The 15430-nt window shown below is 35.4% G+C and overlaps 3 protein-coding genes across 6 annotated transcripts; 2 read left to right on the forward strand and 1 right to left on the reverse strand.

Annotated features, from left to right (window-relative positions):
* The first annotated feature begins 387 nt into the window (after positions 1-387).
* On the forward strand, positions 388-5084 carry LOC149741722 (claudin-4-like). Of its 4 annotated transcripts, none has more exons than XM_089889369.1 (4): positions 388-658; positions 3693-3857; positions 4212-4466; positions 4582-5084. In XM_089889369.1, the coding sequence occupies exons 1-4, from the start codon at positions 406-408 to the stop codon at positions 4815-4817; spliced, it is 909 nt and encodes a 302-aa protein (XP_089745495.1). In that variant the 5' UTR covers positions 388-405; the 3' UTR covers positions 4818-5084. The 4 variants fall into 4 exon arrangements, with proteins under 4 accessions (XP_089745495.1, XP_089745494.1, XP_089745493.1 ...); XM_089889368.1 differs by lacking the exon at positions 388-658 and adding an exon at positions 1130-1532; XM_089889367.1 differs by lacking the exon at positions 388-658 and adding an exon at positions 1998-2406.
* A 1049-nt stretch (positions 5085-6133) lies between these two features.
* On the forward strand, positions 6134-10779 carry LOC149741723 (uncharacterized). Its single transcript, XM_089889366.1, has 12 exons — positions 6134-7123; positions 7367-7455; positions 7523-7757; positions 8090-8298; positions 8355-8559; positions 9148-9327; positions 9390-9575; positions 9629-9795; positions 9874-9967; positions 10035-10195; positions 10311-10483; positions 10610-10779. The coding sequence occupies exons 1-12, from the start codon at positions 7054-7056 to the stop codon at positions 10623-10625; spliced, it is 1785 nt and encodes a 594-aa protein (XP_089745492.1). The 5' UTR covers positions 6134-7053; the 3' UTR covers positions 10626-10779.
* On the reverse strand, positions 10197-15194 carry LOC149741724 (lys-63-specific deubiquitinase BRCC36-like). Its single transcript, XM_089889374.1, has 8 exons — positions 14835-15194; positions 13264-13380; positions 12832-12919; positions 12486-12574; positions 12324-12385; positions 11807-11938; positions 11219-11456; positions 10197-10684 (listed from the first exon to the last, which is right to left on the reverse strand). Exons 1-7 carry the CDS (start codon positions 14952-14954, stop codon positions 11240-11242), a joined length of 825 nt encoding a protein of 274 aa, XP_089745500.1. The 5' UTR covers positions 14955-15194; the 3' UTR covers positions 10197-10684; positions 11219-11239.
* Positions 15195-15430: the final 236 nt, after the last annotated feature.

A 15430-nucleotide genomic window follows, 5' to 3' on the forward strand; every position in this document is an offset into this window, starting at 1 on the left:
TATTTATATAACCTTCTAAAATGTGTTTTCAAGGATAGTTACAGATGTTTCCTAACGCGGTAAAAAAGTTTTTCGCTCACGACTCAGAATTTTTTATTTGACCGACGGGCGTACGGGCCCACTACTGTAAATAAGCGTAGCGGAGAAGTGAATAAGATTTAGTTCTGACAACATTTGTCAGGCCACAAAACATCGATATTCAGAAATTAGGCAGAGTGTAAAGTTTGCCTTATCCTGCACATCAGCCTATATAAAAATCTTGTTGATTGGATAAAAATAAACAATTTAGTTCTCTTCAGCTATTAGAAAAGTAGTTGCACTTAGAAGATCGTACACAATTTTACTACTGCACTTTAATTGATTATATTTTACAGTAAAAAGGAGCGTGTCCTAATGATGTGAAATATGGATAACTTGCTTGTACAAAAGCTACAGCAACTGATGGCTGTAATTGGTGGAATAAGTTCGATCATGATTGCATTTGTGCTTGCTGCTCCATTCTGGAAGCAAACTTTATCCCAGGATTCACTTCAAATCTACAATACGTTATATGGGTTCCAAGGCATGTGGATGAACTGCTTGTTTTCTGCTGGAAGAATTCAATGTATTCAAGTTGGTTTGGTCCCAAGTCTCTACAGCAACGGATCTGATGTTTACGGTAGGCAGGCTATAATTTATGCACACCATCACATTTTATCGACATATTCATCTTTCACTCGTTTTTGCATGTTTGCGGCACATTATTATTTACGTAATCCAGGCCTATTTATATACCTGGTTTAAATTGTTTAAAAACATTAACCGTGTATGTTGGTAGAATATTGCTATCTCTATAAACAACACACGGCGAGTAGGTTGTAGAATTTATTTTGTGCAACATCCATTCTACACATACGGTAAAGAGAACCGTTGCCCAGTAACATTATTTTAGATGGAAACCATGTAAGTAAAGTAACGTCATCGCAATTAACTTGTCAGCAAATAAAATATAGATCTCATACTAAACTGAGATTTCCGCGAAACTAGTATAGACAGAACTTAGAGAAGTTGTTTTATCAACTAACGTATTGGTGAGAGGAGCTGAGTGTGAAACAATAAGTTTAAAACAAAAAAGCGTCAATGTGTAATATAAAAAATTATGAAATAAACTGTACCAGATTATATATATTCAGATATTCAGTCATTTAGCAAAGGTATAAAAATGATAAAGAACGATCCGTATGATGAAGAGGAAGAAAGGGGTCCCACATCCCACACACTGCGGAATATTTCATTTGCTCTTGGTTCCATTGCTTGCATTATGATTATATTCTGCGTGGCTGCGCCGTATTGGCGAACTACTTCAACTTGGGGCAGTGCACTCGTTATTTCCAACATTTGGGCATTTGAAGGGATATTCTTAACCTGTGTACAAAGTACTGGCATGCAAGGAGATGATCAATGTTATCAAATGCCCACATTCGCTGGTTACGGAACTGGAGGATACGGTGGTGCTTCGGGAATAAACACCGCATTTGCAATAGGAGTGTACAGTAAGTTTTAAATTGATATAAACTGCAAATTTTCTTTGACGTATAGACTTCGGTTTGTGCATATAGGGTGCTATATTAGGTTGGTTTTAGCTATTTTCGTTTTAAAATATTCTCTGTAAAGATTGTGGTCTTTTTTCTCTGTAAAGATGATTTTTGGGAGAAAGTCTATTTAAAAACAGTACAGGACTGGTGAAATATACGCTTCGTATGTAAATACAATGATGGTATACCGTGACGTAACCTCAAGATGTTTCCCGGATACGAGATTTATTTTCCTCACTAGGTGTGTAGGTGTGTTCCGTAGAAAACTAGTTCTCCTTTCTTATTCACACGCCAGGATATAACTTTGACACAGCGCATATAAAGTTTTAGAAAGTTAGGTTTTAAAGTTATCAGTTAATCGATTAGATTCAAATATAAAGCAAAAGCAGGTTAAACGGAAGGTGAAGCTTTTAAATAATAAAATAACATTCTTTTACTTAGAAAATTGAAAGTTAGTATTTTAACACGGTGAAACATAAAGCAAGTGTAGAAATGCCGAATTACAATAATCAGAATTACCCCAACAATCCGTATGACAACGACCAGGCTGCTGGTGTGCCGTCAAACGGTATTCGTACTGCATCAACATGTTTAGCATTTTTATCTCTGGTCATGTTCGCCTTTGTGCTTGGTGCCCCTTACTGGAGGACGACGGCTAATTGGGGGTCAGTTTCTGCAATTACCAACATCTGGGAATTCGAAGGACTTTTCCTAACTTGCGTGAAGTCCGGCGGCGGACAAGGCACTAGTCAGTGCTACCAAATGACTGCGTTTATGGGCGCTGGGACGACATCTAACGGTTTCAATTCAGGATATGTTGGTACCATTTACAGTAAGTAAAGAATCTGACACCATTATGGTTTTCTCTTTGACTGTTCCAACGAAACCAATATTCGTGTATATTTTAAAGCAGATTGCAAAGCAAACAGAACGGTTCAATTTTATATTTTAATCTAATATGCCAGGTGTTGGTATTACGTGTGTGTGTGGTCAGCTCTAGTCGATGGTCACTCTTTATGTTATAACATGTATCTGTGTTGCCATAGTAGCCAAGCACAAAATATTTTATAAAAATATTTTTTAAATAATTGTAGTAGGGTGGGACAGACGGGACACCTTTAGCACATAGTATCCAAATATTCTGATCGTTTTTTGAACAATGAACAACGGTCTATAGGAGTTGTGAATGTATGGTTTTATAATTTTTTGAATGTTTTTTTTTTGTTTAAAGGGACAAGAAAATAGAATGAAAAGGTGTCCTATCTTCCCGCATCCTAGTATATTATATATAGGAAGCCGATATTAATGTACATATATATCTCGCAACGAAAAACCTCGAGGAGATTTATCATGTAATCTACAAGGTTAATGATTACTAGATTCGGATGATTTAAAATAGCGCAACTGAAGCTACGTTAATGTATTGCAAGAGCGTTTTGTTTTTCGTGTAACCAAGAACGTCATTATAATCTAAACTAAATATTTACTATGGAAAGGAAATGTACGCCGACCAACTCTTGTTAATGTATTGAAACGGTGACGAGATGTACAGTTAGGAATTAAATAGGTTATCTGACACATCATTAACGAAGATTGTGGAAAGTAGTTATTGTGTTTATTTAGACTTGCTTCAAGATAAACCGTACCGAAAGTGAAAATACAGTAAATAGTTAAAGATGGCAGCTGTTAGTTATGGCTTAATCAACATATCCGCTGTACTTGGCGTGCTTTCCTCTCTGATGATGTTAATAATTTTGATCTTACCTGAGTGGCGAATTAACTCGGTCGTTGCCTCTGAGATAAATATGAGTATGGTGCGAGCAAGAGAAGGAATCTGGATCAGATGCGTCTCGTATTCAAATGCTTATTGGAACTGCGACACGTTTGATGTGTCGTTGATTGGACTGCCGGGTAGGAAATGGCGGCATAACGAAAGCTGAGTTTTTTTTATGTATTTACTAGAGCAGCAACTGAATTCCAGCAGCAGCTAAAAGATTTTTAACTGTACGACAGCGTATGTTTTGAAATGCGTTGTCGAAAAAACGTAGTCAAAATGTGTATTTTTCACTTATATTCTTGAGTATATGATGATTGTAATATTATTGTAACTTGTTTCAGCATACTTGAATGCATTTCGTGCCTTAATGATCATCGGATTCATCGCATCTCTTGGTGGTGTCGTGTGTTCAGTGCTTGGGATGAGATGTGCGAGTGTTGTGGATGAGGAAAGCAAAGCTAAAAGATGGATCGTGATCATTGGTGGATTATGTCACATTGCGGCCGGTGAGGAATAGTTTCATATTGTGGTTAAAAAATGGTTTAAAGACGATGTTTAATTTATTTGAAACAAACTATAAAATAGAAATGAAAGACTTGAATTCCACCTACGCGTTTTCTGCTTAAGAATGTTTATTCAATGTAAATAAACTCACAAGCTGACAACCAACGGCTTTCTCCAGTAAACATTACGTCATAAAACACGTCATAAATACGTCTGCTCACATTGAAGAATCGTGTTTTTTCATGTCACATCGTTGCGTAATAGCTTGTTCACAATTATGATGGATACTGATAATGAGTACTGATATATAGCCACCGGTAACTTTTGTTTTAACAAAACAATTTTATGATTCACAGGAGTTCTAACAGGTATATGTGTTTCCTGGTACGCTGCTGAGGTTGTTTGGGAATATTATTCGCCCTATTACCAAACTCAAAAGCTCAAGTATACACTCGGTGCTTGTTTGTACGTTGGCTGGATTGCCATGTTATTTGCTCTGGTGGCTGGCTGTTTGATGACTTGCTGCGCCTGTTGCAATAAACCTGCAGACAGTACCAACACTTATTCTTACAATCCTGCAAAACTACAGGCACAAAATCATTCTTATCCAGGTAATTCTTTTGCTTTTTTATATATAAATATTACACTGAAGGCCCTAATGTTTTAAATGTACCTCTTTATCTCAACCCTGCTGCCTAAATATAAAAAGCGACGCGTGCATTGCAGAGCCTACCGTTTACCGAAGTGAACCTGTGGTCGAAAAGGCAGTATATGATCATAGACCTGACTACTATCGGTCATCCTCTAAAAGCAAACGGTCCAAGTACTCCAACAGACGAGATGAACATTCAAGCAGCGGTTCCAGCAGTCGATCAAATAGTCCAAGCCGCCACAGCCGAAGCCACAAAAGCAGAAGCAGCCGACATGCAAGTGACAGTATAAGAGCAAGCGGTTTTGTTTAAAGCTTGTATCTGTATTACATAACACACACACAGTCACACTACTACGTATACAGCAGAAAACCACACTCCGTATATTACATAATCTGGGTTGAAACTGTATTAACATTCTATATATGTACAAACCTTTTGGAAAATATTTTAGATTCGACCAAACCTACTGGAAGATATTATTATTACCGTTAAAGTAAAGTCAGTTTTGCTTGTATAGATTTACGTAACACCTTTTGTTTACTAACAAACGAAAAACTAATAAACATGTAAATAATATTTGCACATGTTTGGTAGTTACCTACGGTCTCGATCTGGAGTCTGAACTCTAGATTCTTTGAAGTCAACAAAACTTAAAGAAATTGTTATTACCGATACGTATAATGCCATAACTCGCAATCGAAGCAAACGATTTTACGTACTTATCAATTAATAAGTAAAATGCATATTCATTAATTACAGTAGTCATGACGTGTTTTGGTCTTAGTTCCGCAGTAAACGAAGCGACCGCGTCCAAATAACATATAATCGATTCGATATTTGCTGGTTTTCAGCTCGAACGAAACAGAACATAATAAAACCGTTTACCGCTCGCCTGATGGGCTGGTCGTTTTTAATTTAAATCCCTTTATTATGTATCGTATATCAAATGTTATAAATAGTAGTGGGGTAGATGTGGCACCTTTAGCGCATAATATGCAAATATCCTGATCGTGTTTTAAACAAAAACCACGTTCTTTGGGAGTCGTGAGGATACGACTTTTTTACATTTCGTTGAATGTTCTTTGTTTACTACCAAATGGGACGCGAAATAGTACTGAAAGTGTCCCAAATTCCCCCACCTTACTATATAGTACTGTGGCGCTAGATGGGACTCTGTTAGTAGCTCTTTCCTATACTTTTTGTGTTGTTGCGAACAATTAACAGAGCTTATTTATAGCCGCGGGACTACGGAACCAAATGTGAGGGGAAAATAGAATAAAAACACGTCCCGTCTTACCCCACCCTACTATTATTATTACGTTTGCGAAAAAATATAAGTGATACATATAACGTATTTGTAATATATAAATTCTGTACATAAATCGTTTTGTTCTTGTAATGGGTAATATTGTATAGGAAATATAAAATATTACACGTACAACTAAAAGATTGTGGTTTAAGTACAAAAAACACGTGAAAATAGAATTGCTGCAATAAATCTCCACTGTTGACATTTCCACTTTTTTTTCTTTTAACACAAATTATCACTGACGTGTTCTAGGCGGTACCCAGTAAAGTAAAACTACGAAAGTTTGTTCCGTCTTCCGGCACTAATATATATGTGTTTGAAGATGGACTAAAGCATTAAAAATAGAGAGGGTGCCTAGCAAGCGGAGTTAGTTTAGAGAATAAAATGATTAAGTTTCGACTGAAAACTTAAGACAGATGTGCTAAGGTTTATAATTCGAAACATGTGGAAGCGTATTATAAGGTATCTAGAGTGGCTTGCTTACAGAATATGGAGGGTGTATAGCTGTGTCGGTATATGTATTCATATACTACTTTATTGTTATATTCAAACTTTCAGATTTAACATATAGGGTGGGGGAACATGGGTCACCTTTTCATTTCCTTTCTCCTATCCTCACGGCTCTCATAGACCGCTGTTAGTTCTTTAAAATACAATAATGATACTTGGATAGTATTTGCTGAAGGTGTCCCATCTTACCCTCGAATTATGCATTAATAGTTTCACGCGTTTTATATACTGGTAACCATCTGGTGTTTTGTGTGTGTTACTATAAAAAAAATCATTTAAAAGGGCAGTTTATATAACATTTGTTTGTTAAATATATTACATTGCTTTAGAGAGTAATATAACCAGGTACTAACTACGGTTTTGCAGTACTGAACGTGCACTTAACTTCGACCTGAACATTTTTTGGAACAATCACAAAATCGTTAGCGTCTCAAGTATGCATAACTACCTTGGTTTATTGCATAAATGACCTTCAGCAGTGCTCTGACGACTACTTTGCTAAGAAACAATAAAGTTGATTAGAACATGGCCCATGGCCAAGTAATATACGTTCTATAAAACAACAGGAAGCGTTTACAACTTTAGTCAATAAGATTTGGGTGCTGTGTTGTTAACATTTTCAGATGTAGGTACAGTATGAAATACTACCAATAGTAGACGCTGCTGGTTCAACATACTTCATTCATAAATTAATCAACTCGAAGCATATTCCTATTTATTTGAGACATGAAATTACAAGGGAGCTCGCTTTTTCTAATTAAAATAGCATTTGTATATATCGTGCCTACCATAGCAGGTAAGTTTTGTGTGGTAATCCGCAAAGATTTGTTTTAACTATAGTAGGGTGGGGAAAGATGGGACACCTTTTTATTCAATTTTCTTGTCCTATTTGGTAGTAAACAAATAACAATAAAAGATTTATAAATCCGTATCCTAACGAATCTAATATAGACCGCTGTTAATTGTTTAAAACACGGTCAGGATATTATGCGATAAAGGTGTCCCGTCTTCCCCCACCCTACTATATGTAAAACTTTAGGTTTGAGGTGTTTGAACTGCAGATCAAGCAAATCACTCGCCGCGTGTTATGCAGAGGGAAGAATAGAAGAATGTTGGCAGAGAGACCACGTACGTTAAAGATTGACTTTAGTTTGTTAAATTACTCATAATTTTGTCATCACACTTTGTTTTTCAGGTCTGTTACACCGAAGTGCGTTACGAGCAACGTAATCCTTCAACCGGTGTGTACAGTCACACCCGCATCAACGCTGGTTGCAAACAAGAAGCTGCTTGTATTAATAATGAACGGCGGAACTCAATGAACTGCTATCATGGCTGGGTTCGAAACCCACAGCGCTGCTACAGATGTTGCAAGAACCAAGATTGTGTGGGAGAAAGAAAGGAAAGAAAAACACCGCCTTGCCAGAAAGGTAAAGAAACTAATGTTGGATTTACCATGGTTAAATGTAGTATACAGTGGGGTAAGGGGGGATACTATAGCACAAAGTATTCAAATATCCTGATTGTGTTTCAAACAATTAACAACGGTCTATGGAAGTCGATCGTGAGGATCCGGTTAATTAATACTTTGAATGTCCTTTGTTTACTACTAAATGGGCCGGGTAAGAAGAAGTAGTCCCATCTTCCCCCACCCTACTGTATAATCTTTCCTTATAAAAATGCAACGCCATAGGCATCATATATTTTAAGAATAAAACGGTAACATTGGCACAAAATGCAAGACATTTACAATTCCTTTCAGCGATGCTGGATTATTTCAACCGGTTCGATGCAAATGAGGATGGTCTTGTTGAAGCATGGGAGGCAGATTTACAATCCTCCGGTCGGGGAATGAAAAGTAAATCAGTGTTTGCATCTCTACTTAATGTTCAGAACAATTTCAGGCAAACTGGAGTTACACTCGGTGTGTTTACCGAAGCAATGTCGGCGTGGCTTGAAGAAAAGAAGCTGGTAACTTGATGACATGTTGTTTGTTATCTTATTTGACTATATCTACTTAATCACAGGTGGCCGATAGGAACGGTAATGGTAAAATTTCGTTCTGGGAATTTTATTGGTTTCTAAGAAATGAAATGCACATGGTGACAAAAGGTAGCATCGGTAGAAAAAAAGCAGAGGAAATGTTTTTTCGCATGGCTGGACCGAGGCGACAGCTTGATCTGTGCCAATTCATGAATATTTACTCAAATAAAGTATCTAAAGAATTGACAGGTTGGTATCAATAATGTTATGGTTGGTATTTAAGGCGTTCCACGAAAAGTGAGGGGCTTGTTCCATAATAGTAAACAAGACTACCGTAAAAGTTTTTAAGAATTTTACCAAACAAAATTAATATGTTTGTTACGGGACATACAGATTTAGATAAAAAAGTGCATGGGGCAAGTTCAGGTCACCTTTTCAAGTTTTTTTTTATGGATGAACAGAAATGTTACGGTGTTATTCGAGTTGAGCCTCAAACTTATATTCTCTGGTCTAGAAGCAAACGCACTAACAACTGTGCCACAGAGTCGGTTATTTTACGAGGCTTGTTTTCCGCTTAAGTCATAGTATACTTGCAACATGTAGTAGGGTGGGATACCTTTTCATTCTATTTTCTCGTCCCATTTGGTAGTAAACAAAAAAAAACATTAAAAGAAATATAAAACAATCCTCACGACTTAAACAGACCGTTGTGAATTGTTTAAAACTAGATATATTTGGATATTATGTGTTAAAGGTGTCCCATCTTACCCCACAGTACTACATGGTAGTTGTTTTTTGTAGGTAACCTTTCAACCCTTTCTTTGATTTTTACCCCAGTAATCAGGTGCAAGGAGAAATTGTACACACCTTCACACGGAACAAAAAGTTGCACCAACAGTGACGTCACCGACAGCGTTTGTACGTTTAAGTGCAACCTTGGATATCGAATGATTGGCAATGGAACTATCACTTGCGCCAGAACTGCGCGTTGGACTTCCAAACCCCCACGATGTGAACGTTGGTGACTTCATATGTTTAAAACCCATATATGCAGATGTTGACTTGTTCTTCCATACCAGGCATTAAATGCTTCCCAGAAACGATCAGTTTGCATGGCGGCATGATTACGTGCTCAAACTCCAACTACGCATTCAGCCAATGTCGTGCAGAGTGCAATGAATCACGTGGTTTCGTTATGACCGGCGAAGGAACGAAATCTTGCAGGGGTGATGGGACTTGGTCGGAAGAGCAGGCTTGTTGTTCCAGTACGCATAGTTTAATAAAAATACACACATTTTTCTAAAAAAATGAATTTCAGGACCTTGTCCACCATACGCGATTCTTGATCTGGTGCTCATATTTGACAGCTCAAGTTCGGTGGGCCTCGAGAACTGGAAAAAGTTGATGAAATTTTGCGCAGAAATCGTTGGCTCTTTTACCATAGGCAGAGATCTTATGCGTGTTGGCGCCTTCAGGTATAACCAAGTAAGTAGTATGACCGGCATAAATAAATCAAGACTGCAGAAAAATGCTAACAGTTGATACAACGATAATGTTAATTAGAGAGTCGACACAGCCACGGAAGTTCTTCTTGGTGAGATCGATACATTTGATGAACTAAAAACTAAAGTGCACAAAATTCCGTACAACGGATCGGGTAAGTTACTTCTTGACCTGAACTGTATGTCGTGGTATCGGTCAACCACTGTTTTTTTCCTAACCAGGTACGCGAACGGGAAACGCACTGCTACACGCTTATAATCATAGTTTAAACGCACCTGGCAACAGACCTAACGTGCGAGACATTGTTCTTGTTTTTACGGACGGTGTTTCACACGATAACGTCATTGAACCAGCGCGGCTGTTGCAAAGCAGGGGAGCAGATGTAAGTTTAAAACGGCATCATATATTAACGTTTACATTTAAGTGCAAGTTGGTACATATTAATTGTTTAACCGACACAACACTAAATTAACTGTCTTTTCAATTCTTGATTTCAGATAAACGTGGTCGGGATTAAGAACAGCCGGGGTCGGTTGGATATCAACCAGATGAGAGGAATGGTGAGCAAACCAATTGATGAACATATTACTGTGATATCTCAAGGTTTTGAATCCCTTACGTCGGAGTTTGTGAACAGAATATCACGATTAGTTTGTGGCAATCCATGCAAGTAAGTTGTTATAAATATGTTGGAACTACAAATTTTAATTGTGATAAATATGTTGAAAGTTGGAACTAGGAATGTTGATGTGTAAAATATATCAATGTTTTCTGATTCTCTTCTTTATATTCTCAGGCACATCATTTCATGAACAGTGATATTTCATGTGAAATGGGAAATATGATTCATCACGCCGTGATAGGCTCACTTCTGCAGCAAAATATTATTATTTCTTTTTTGTGTTTTACCTTACCAGCGATTTGAAAAAATGTTCTTTGTTTGAAATAAAAAAAGTCAGAGTTAAATTTATAGAGGAAAAACTATTGTTGCTCAGATTGAGTAATACTTTTGGTTAAGTTAAACCTAAACTGTACAGGCCATGTCAGGCAAGAATGTATGAAATTGTTGCTGGATCTCTTGTTTAGACTACTTAATAAAAAACAAGTGAAAAAATTGTGTTGGTATGGTATTTTAATATTAATACCGGCAGAAGTTATACAATACAACAAACATATTTATTATTATGAATGCGCACTGTATTTATTAAAGAAAATATGTTCATGATCATAAAACTCATTCAATAACATAAATATATAGGCTATAGTATATATGTATATTTATACATTGATTTTAATATATATACATATATACGTATATACATATACGTTGGATAATTTATTATCATAAACATATTTTCGTTACTAAATACAGTGCAGATTCATATATGTAGAGAAACAAGCTTACCTGCCATGTTATACTTCTAATTTATACTTCGATTTCTAGCTCCGTTGATAGCGCAGCAATTTGTTGTTTTAATTCTTCATTCTCTAGTTTGATTCTCTCTAACTCCATCTCATGTTTTTTATTTGTAGCTTCAAGAACATGCAGCAATGGAGAAGTAATAGTTTCCGTTATATTGCACAAACTTTGTGCATGAACCGACGCATTATGTATTTGTGTCATTACACCATCACCACATGACCTGTCTCAGATAAACAGTTTAATTTAAAATATATTTATACAAATAGGAATGTATCTGTTTGAAGAAGTATAGTCGTTTTCTGTAGCAACAAACTAAAATTTATATACAATTAATGATAATTCATTCAACTCAGTGGTTACTAAGCAGTCTTTTCAGGCCATAAAAAATAAAAACTACATCTACAAAATACTATACTCAGCAACTTATAAGCAGGTACAAGGTGCATGAAATAGAACACCAGTGTTATATTCTGTAATTGTTCTGATAAATAGGCAGTATTCATTTACTCTGTTTTAGGCAATGTTGCACTTTAAAAAAAGGTAACTTGAGGTTTGTACACATATACTTACCCGCATGCTTTGTCATACATCTCCGATTCTTCTTGTATTAATATCTTTGGAAGATTGGTTAATGTTTGAAAATTGAACTGACTCACTGTATTTCCTCGTTCAATCTGCGTAGGGATTTCTATTCTTTGATATCTAAAAATAGAAACTAATTAAAATAATATTAATTTATCGATTTAATTACAATAAAAAGTCATTTCTTTTTAACACAGAAAAGAGATGAGAACTAGCAGAAAGTTGTTGGTCATTATCTATATTTTTAAGTTTGAGCATTGCTGTTACAAAATATACCGGAATAAATTAGACACAATATACAACTGAACTTATTGTAGTATGATGTTACGAAATTTTTTAACAATAACAAAAAGAAATTAAAAAAAAGATGATATCCTGGATCTAGGGTATACTTAAGGGTGTAGCTAATGAAAATTGTCTACACAATAAAAACCAGGAACCACAGTATTTTTTAAACATTATAAATTTTAATATTAGTTGAAAATTAATAAGATGTAAAACCTACCGAGGAGCATCCCATTCAGGTGATTCTCGTACAGATTGAAAACATGTTGCTTCTATTGTTTGCTGTAGATATTTAATACAAGTATATATGTCATAAATATATTGAAGAATTCTGTTTAACCAACCCCTTTAAAAATAATACCAAGAAACAGAAATAACATACCATGTTAGCTTTGTTTTCATTGAAACAGGAAAATATAAGACCAACAAATGATTGGTCCATCATTTGGTACATTGCTTGCGTCTGAACATCTATTGTAAACAAAAATAAAAAATGTATTATCACTGTAGGCATCTCTTGATCATTCTATGAAACCTATTAGACCTGAAATGCAACCATTTAGTATACTTGTTAACTTGTAGTTGTAATTTAAGACATTTTGTATTTACTATACTGTTAGCATTAGGCACCGTTCAATTTCCATTTATTATGTTTTTCGGGGATCTAATACATTACCCAGGGTTTAATTTATAGTAAGATAGTGAATGCAGATGTTGTTATAACCTACCAACATGGGAAGGCCAAACAGTAATATGAGGATGTGAATGATACCATCCAACAATTCGAAGTGGTTTGCCACTTTTCTTCGCTAGTTCGTTTTTTTTACAGTTAAGAAAACAAATATAATATAGAGTAGACCTATAAAAATAATTTAGAGAAAAAAAAAGCTCTGACAGTTTAGGTTGAACCATAAATATATGTTGACATATGAATCCAAATAATAAACGCAATTTTTGTGTTGCAACCAAAACATTTTTTTAATGTGTCAAACTACGTTGTCAGAATCTGAATGTGTACCAAATTTAAAACTTAAAGATTATAGCTACTAAGGATGTTTGTACTTACAGAGTTGATTAACTCAGCAACACCTGCTAAAACTAAACAAACCTGTTGCATTACATAGATAGAATAAAACCGTTTTTAAACTTAAAAAGGATATCTCAGCGTGTGTTGATGCATTTGATAATTGTTCCACCGAAATTTCAACTCTATCTTTCCTCTTATCCATCCTTCTAAGCAACATGACGGCACTTATATGGATTTCGCAACCTGTTACCTAGAAATGGTATTGAGGTTGAACAATAATAATTTATATAAAAATCAGGGCGGATTCGTGCAGAAAAATATTTCAGACAAAATCTCCACAAAACGGAACTGGAAAAGACCATCCTCCACACAAAAAGAAAACATTTCAACGCAATCTCAAATAGAAAAGCTACACGATTGCCATTAATCACTTGACGTTGTTTTATGTCAATTTTTTAACCTGGCATTAATCGTGGCAATTTCCCTGTTTGTAGTAAAACATTTTCAAAGTGTACATTGTTGAGATTCAACCCATTGTATTTAAATCTTGGTGGTTTTTAGATAATTAACGTGTTGCTGTAAGCAGATTTAGTGGTGCAAAACCACAGCTTTAATATCTGTTTTATCTTAAACTCACATGTTTTATTAGAAAATTTCTGATAAAAAGAAGTTTATCCTTGCTTAATGGCAATGAAAAAATGTAGTAAAAAAAGGTTTTGTTACACACCAACAGTTTAACTTTAGTTGAAAAAAAACAACATTAATGAATACCTGCATTACTGGTAAAAAATGTGTCTCCAGCAAAAAAACATTTGCTGCAACAGAACATATGTAATAGATAGCAACATCACATTTGCCACAAGGAAATAATGTGTGAAAGTGGGATTTTTCTTGTTTATTGGTTGTGTAATGTGTACATGACCATTGAACTAAAGAGTCCAACTGACTCTCTAGAAATAAGTGCCATAGAACTGGTCATGGTTTTAATGTTGAACAATGCAAACTACAAAAATCTTTGCCACTTATGTCTTTATGTTTTATCTCTCCCAATACATATTATTGTTTACCAAATTTTAACAGGGGACAAATAAAAAAATGACTGCATTGTTCGAATCTGTTAGACAAATTTGAATAAAAAAAGTAGACCCTTCTGCCTGGGGCGTAAATAGGTTGACAGGAGATATAGAGAGGTGACACCACAGCTTAAACAAACAAAGATGACCACATTTGTTTTTTTAGACTTACGGATAAGCTGCACAGTGAAGCAAAGTCGATCTGGTTACAACTTACAATTAGTTAAATCTTAATAATATACACAGGAAAACGCAAACAACATTTTTTTCACATATTACAAATTTACAACCTACGAATCGGCTACGATTAAATGTCTCGCCTCCAGAAATTGGTGTTGTTCATCAACACAAATAAAAGGTAGGAAAAAATAGGAGCGAAAACTTCAAAACAATGTAAACAATTAATGCCATCTAAACTAAACAACCTCGATGCACATATTTGTCACTCGTTTAACTAAACTTCCATTACTGTCAATGACATATTTTATTTGTGAATTAACATTGACAGTTTGTCAAATTTCACACCAACTGTTTATAAACAATTTACAAAACAAATTACTAGCAAAATATTAAACAAAGGTTTGTTATTTTATTTCCTAATATAACATTACAGCTCAAACAGAAAGTTTACCTTTTCTACCATTTCTCCAATGCAAAGTCCCATGACTTCTTCAGATTCGTTTGACAAAGCATGGGTTATGCAACTCAAATAAGCATCCGCTTGAAGAAAAACACGTGAAACAGAACCCATCCTAAACGTTTCTGTATTGTAAACAGAAAATCTATATGTAGTCAAAAATGAAGGTTTACTTCTGTTACTATCTCTATCATAATTTGAACTGGTAGATCCAACTACTGTATAAAGTGTAGTAGTATACAAAGCGAATCTTTAGGCAAAAGGAAACACAAGCCATAATGTCAGGGGCAATATTCTTCCCAAATAGGTAGAAACAATGTTTATGTAAACCAAGAGAGCGAAGCTATAATGAACTGTCACGTCATAGATATCTAAACATATAGATAGGAAACTAGCGAAATCGTTCAGACGCGTCACGCTTCGATGGGTCTGGTAAAAAGTTGATTCGCGGCAATCACGTGAATCGAAGTCAACGATGTTAAAACTCGGATAGTAAGTTTAATGTATCTTCTGAAACCGCATTGCAGTTGTGAGGCAGGTAAATGTTTAATTGTTTTAAGATTGTGTTTGGTACCTTATACGTAAAATGT

This window comes from Ciona robusta, chromosome 1, assembly GCF_009617815.1.
Source record: "Ciona robusta chromosome 1, ASM961781v2".
Lineage (NCBI taxonomy): Eukaryota > Metazoa > Chordata > Ascidiacea > Phlebobranchia > Cionidae > Ciona > Ciona robusta.